The following is a 2567-nucleotide window of genomic DNA, read 5'->3' as shown; positions in this document are numbered from 1 at the left end:
CCATCATCATCAAACAACACGGCTCTAAGCCATACCTGTGTCACCAGATTTTCCGCTGGTGATATTGGAATCCCCTCAAGGATCGTGGTCGAGTCCTCATGCAGGACCTCCACCTCCACCTGGCACTGGGAATCCCCCGAGTCATTCAGTATAAAGAAGGACCTCTCTCCTACCCCACCGAGCCCACTGCTGCTCTCTCCGATGCCCACGCTGTTGTCGTCTCCCGCTGCGCTGCTCACGCTTAGATTGGGAGACTGACTCACATCGCTGTGGGTTCATTAAAGGGGCGTCTTTTATGTTTGCGACTGGAGAGAGGAATCAAACAAGAAAGCAAGTATTTTATGTTGAATGAGTTATTTTACTGCTTTTATCAGAGTGGGATATAATTTTTTAGTGTTTAGTAAGAAATATATATAGAAGTTTATATTCATCTTATAGGTCTTCTAACCTTTTTAGAGTCACATGAACACAAGCCTATTACTAATATGCTATCTGACCTGTCAAAGCCTAGTATTCAACATTAACACACCCTTTCCCATACCAAACCTGTGAAGCTCCCAACATCAAATGGACTTGCACCCAAACTAGGACAGATTTAAGTTGTCCGAGACTGACTTGTAGTCTACCTGGTTAATTGTTATCTTGCAAATGAACTGAAGTGGATTTACATATGACATATCCTACACTCATTTCTGCAAGACATGAGTATTGGGACAGAATTTCAACCATGTGAAATATCACTAGTTCAATGGATACTTCCTGTGAACCAAAGGGGTCTAACTTGATACTAATATAACAGATAATATCTAACTGTTAAAGGCACTCACTTTCTAATAATAAAAAACATCTTATTACATTATAACCTGTCATAACCAAGCGGTCTTTCCTGTCTGTATTCATGAACCATTGGAGAGTATATACATTTTAGTTGAAGAATGTATTACGCATCCTTCCTTTCTGGTCAAGAACTAGAATCAACGCTGCTGCAATTAGCATTGACAAGCCTGCACCAGAGCAGCCAGAAATCACATGTATTCAAGAAAGAGCTGTAAGTCACTTACGTAAGACAGCGTGCACAGAAGGAATTCTTTCTTCCACACTGACCTTTGAATCAAATTGATATAGTATGAGAATTCTTGAGCTAGTTGGAGATCGCTTGCAAAGGCCACAACACAGGCATAAAGGTGGACACACTTCCGGAAAGTCACATCTCGAGCAGCAGGCTGTATTTTGAAAGCTCGACAACCACAATAATATTTGTATTCCATTTCTTCCTTATTTCGAACCTTATGGAGGGATGCAAAAAAAAAAAAAAAGTTCAAAATTAATATAGGATATACCTTCAAACAACTTCAAGAATTATATCTTTGAATGTATAATTACTGAATGTCGTCCAATGCACAACCAATTTTACCCCTGAATTTTTTTCTATCTACTAGTCTCATTGGCTATGGGGAGAATAAGAATTACAAAATATATTACTATGATCAAATAAATTCTACTAAATACTGTTTCTAGTTATTATAAATTACTTAGCAGTCTCATCCTTACTAATATAAAATAAGTTTTCTGTAAAAAGGAAAAAAATTACCAAGGATAAGAGAACAGAGTTTTGTTTCAATTGTCCATCAAAAAAATACAACAAATTCCTTTTTTTTTAAACCATCCATCTTAATCAGTGATTAAAGAGAAAGCTATTCTTAGTTTGTCACTCAAAGAACAGTCAAGCTAAATGCGCACTGATTTAGAAACATTACAGATAGAAACTAGGGTCCCAGCTGTGAAACAAAACTAAGCCAAGATTCTGCAGTATTCCCTTAGCCAGTATTTAAAGGATAAGGCAATTCCTCATGCTACTCACTTGTTGAAAACTAAAATGTAAGAAGCCTAGAGGATGGAGAGGCTCGGGTTTACATTTAACGACCATGATGTTTTTGGACACTCTCTGAACAAGAGGGCCTGGAGTATCTGTCGCCAACTGCCATATGTCAGATTTAACAGACTGTGGTATCGGTAAAGAGTTGAGGACTGAATTTTTCAGAGTGAGAGACTGTGCTTCTTTGAAACACTGTGAGGCAGCTCTGATATGCGAACACGGAACTGCCTGATTCTGAAATTAGATGCAAACAGAAAAAGTTGTTAGAATCTTTAATAGATCATCCAAAAGGACACCTTTGGATAAGAAAATAAATTCAATATAAAAAAATCAATAGATCATATAGTCAAAATTAGTTTTCATAGGTTAATTGCTTGGTTTTTATAGTAAACTGAAAAAAGTACTCTAACTGAAATTCTTGATACAATTATTAAAAGAAAAAAGAGTATTAACCATTCAGAAGTTAAAATAAGTTTAGACTTGACAACAAAAATATCCTTCCTCTCAAGTAAATGAAGTTTTTATTATATATATAATGAAATTCCATGAAAAAAATTATTTTCCCTTATTACTATACAGGCCTTCTCAAGACTTACCTAAATTTGAAATAAACTTCATAGGATTCCTTAGTACAAACATAACTTATATTGCAATAATGTTCTCACATGAAAAAAGTTACAGCCATAAAGTA

General features: G+C 36.0%; 1 protein-coding gene across 1 annotated transcript in view; it reads right to left on the bottom strand.

The window, feature by feature from the left end:
* Positions 1-2567, bottom strand: part of LOC119592201 (uncharacterized protein C2orf42-like) — a gene marked incomplete in the record, with an annotated part of 14697 nt that overhangs the window by 9748 nt on the left and 2382 nt on the right. Inside the window, 3 exon segments of the mRNA XM_037941034.1 lie at positions 35-267; positions 1105-1286; positions 1862-2110. Of these exon segments, the coding sequence (XP_037796962.1) occupies positions 35-267; positions 1105-1286; positions 1862-2110 (664 nt within the window).

Source organism: Penaeus monodon, chromosome 29, assembly GCF_015228065.2.
Source record: "Penaeus monodon isolate SGIC_2016 chromosome 29, NSTDA_Pmon_1, whole genome shotgun sequence".
NCBI classification, from domain to species: Eukaryota; Metazoa; Arthropoda; class Malacostraca; order Decapoda; family Penaeidae; genus Penaeus; species Penaeus monodon.
This window is presented reverse-complemented; position numbering and strand designations above follow the sequence as displayed.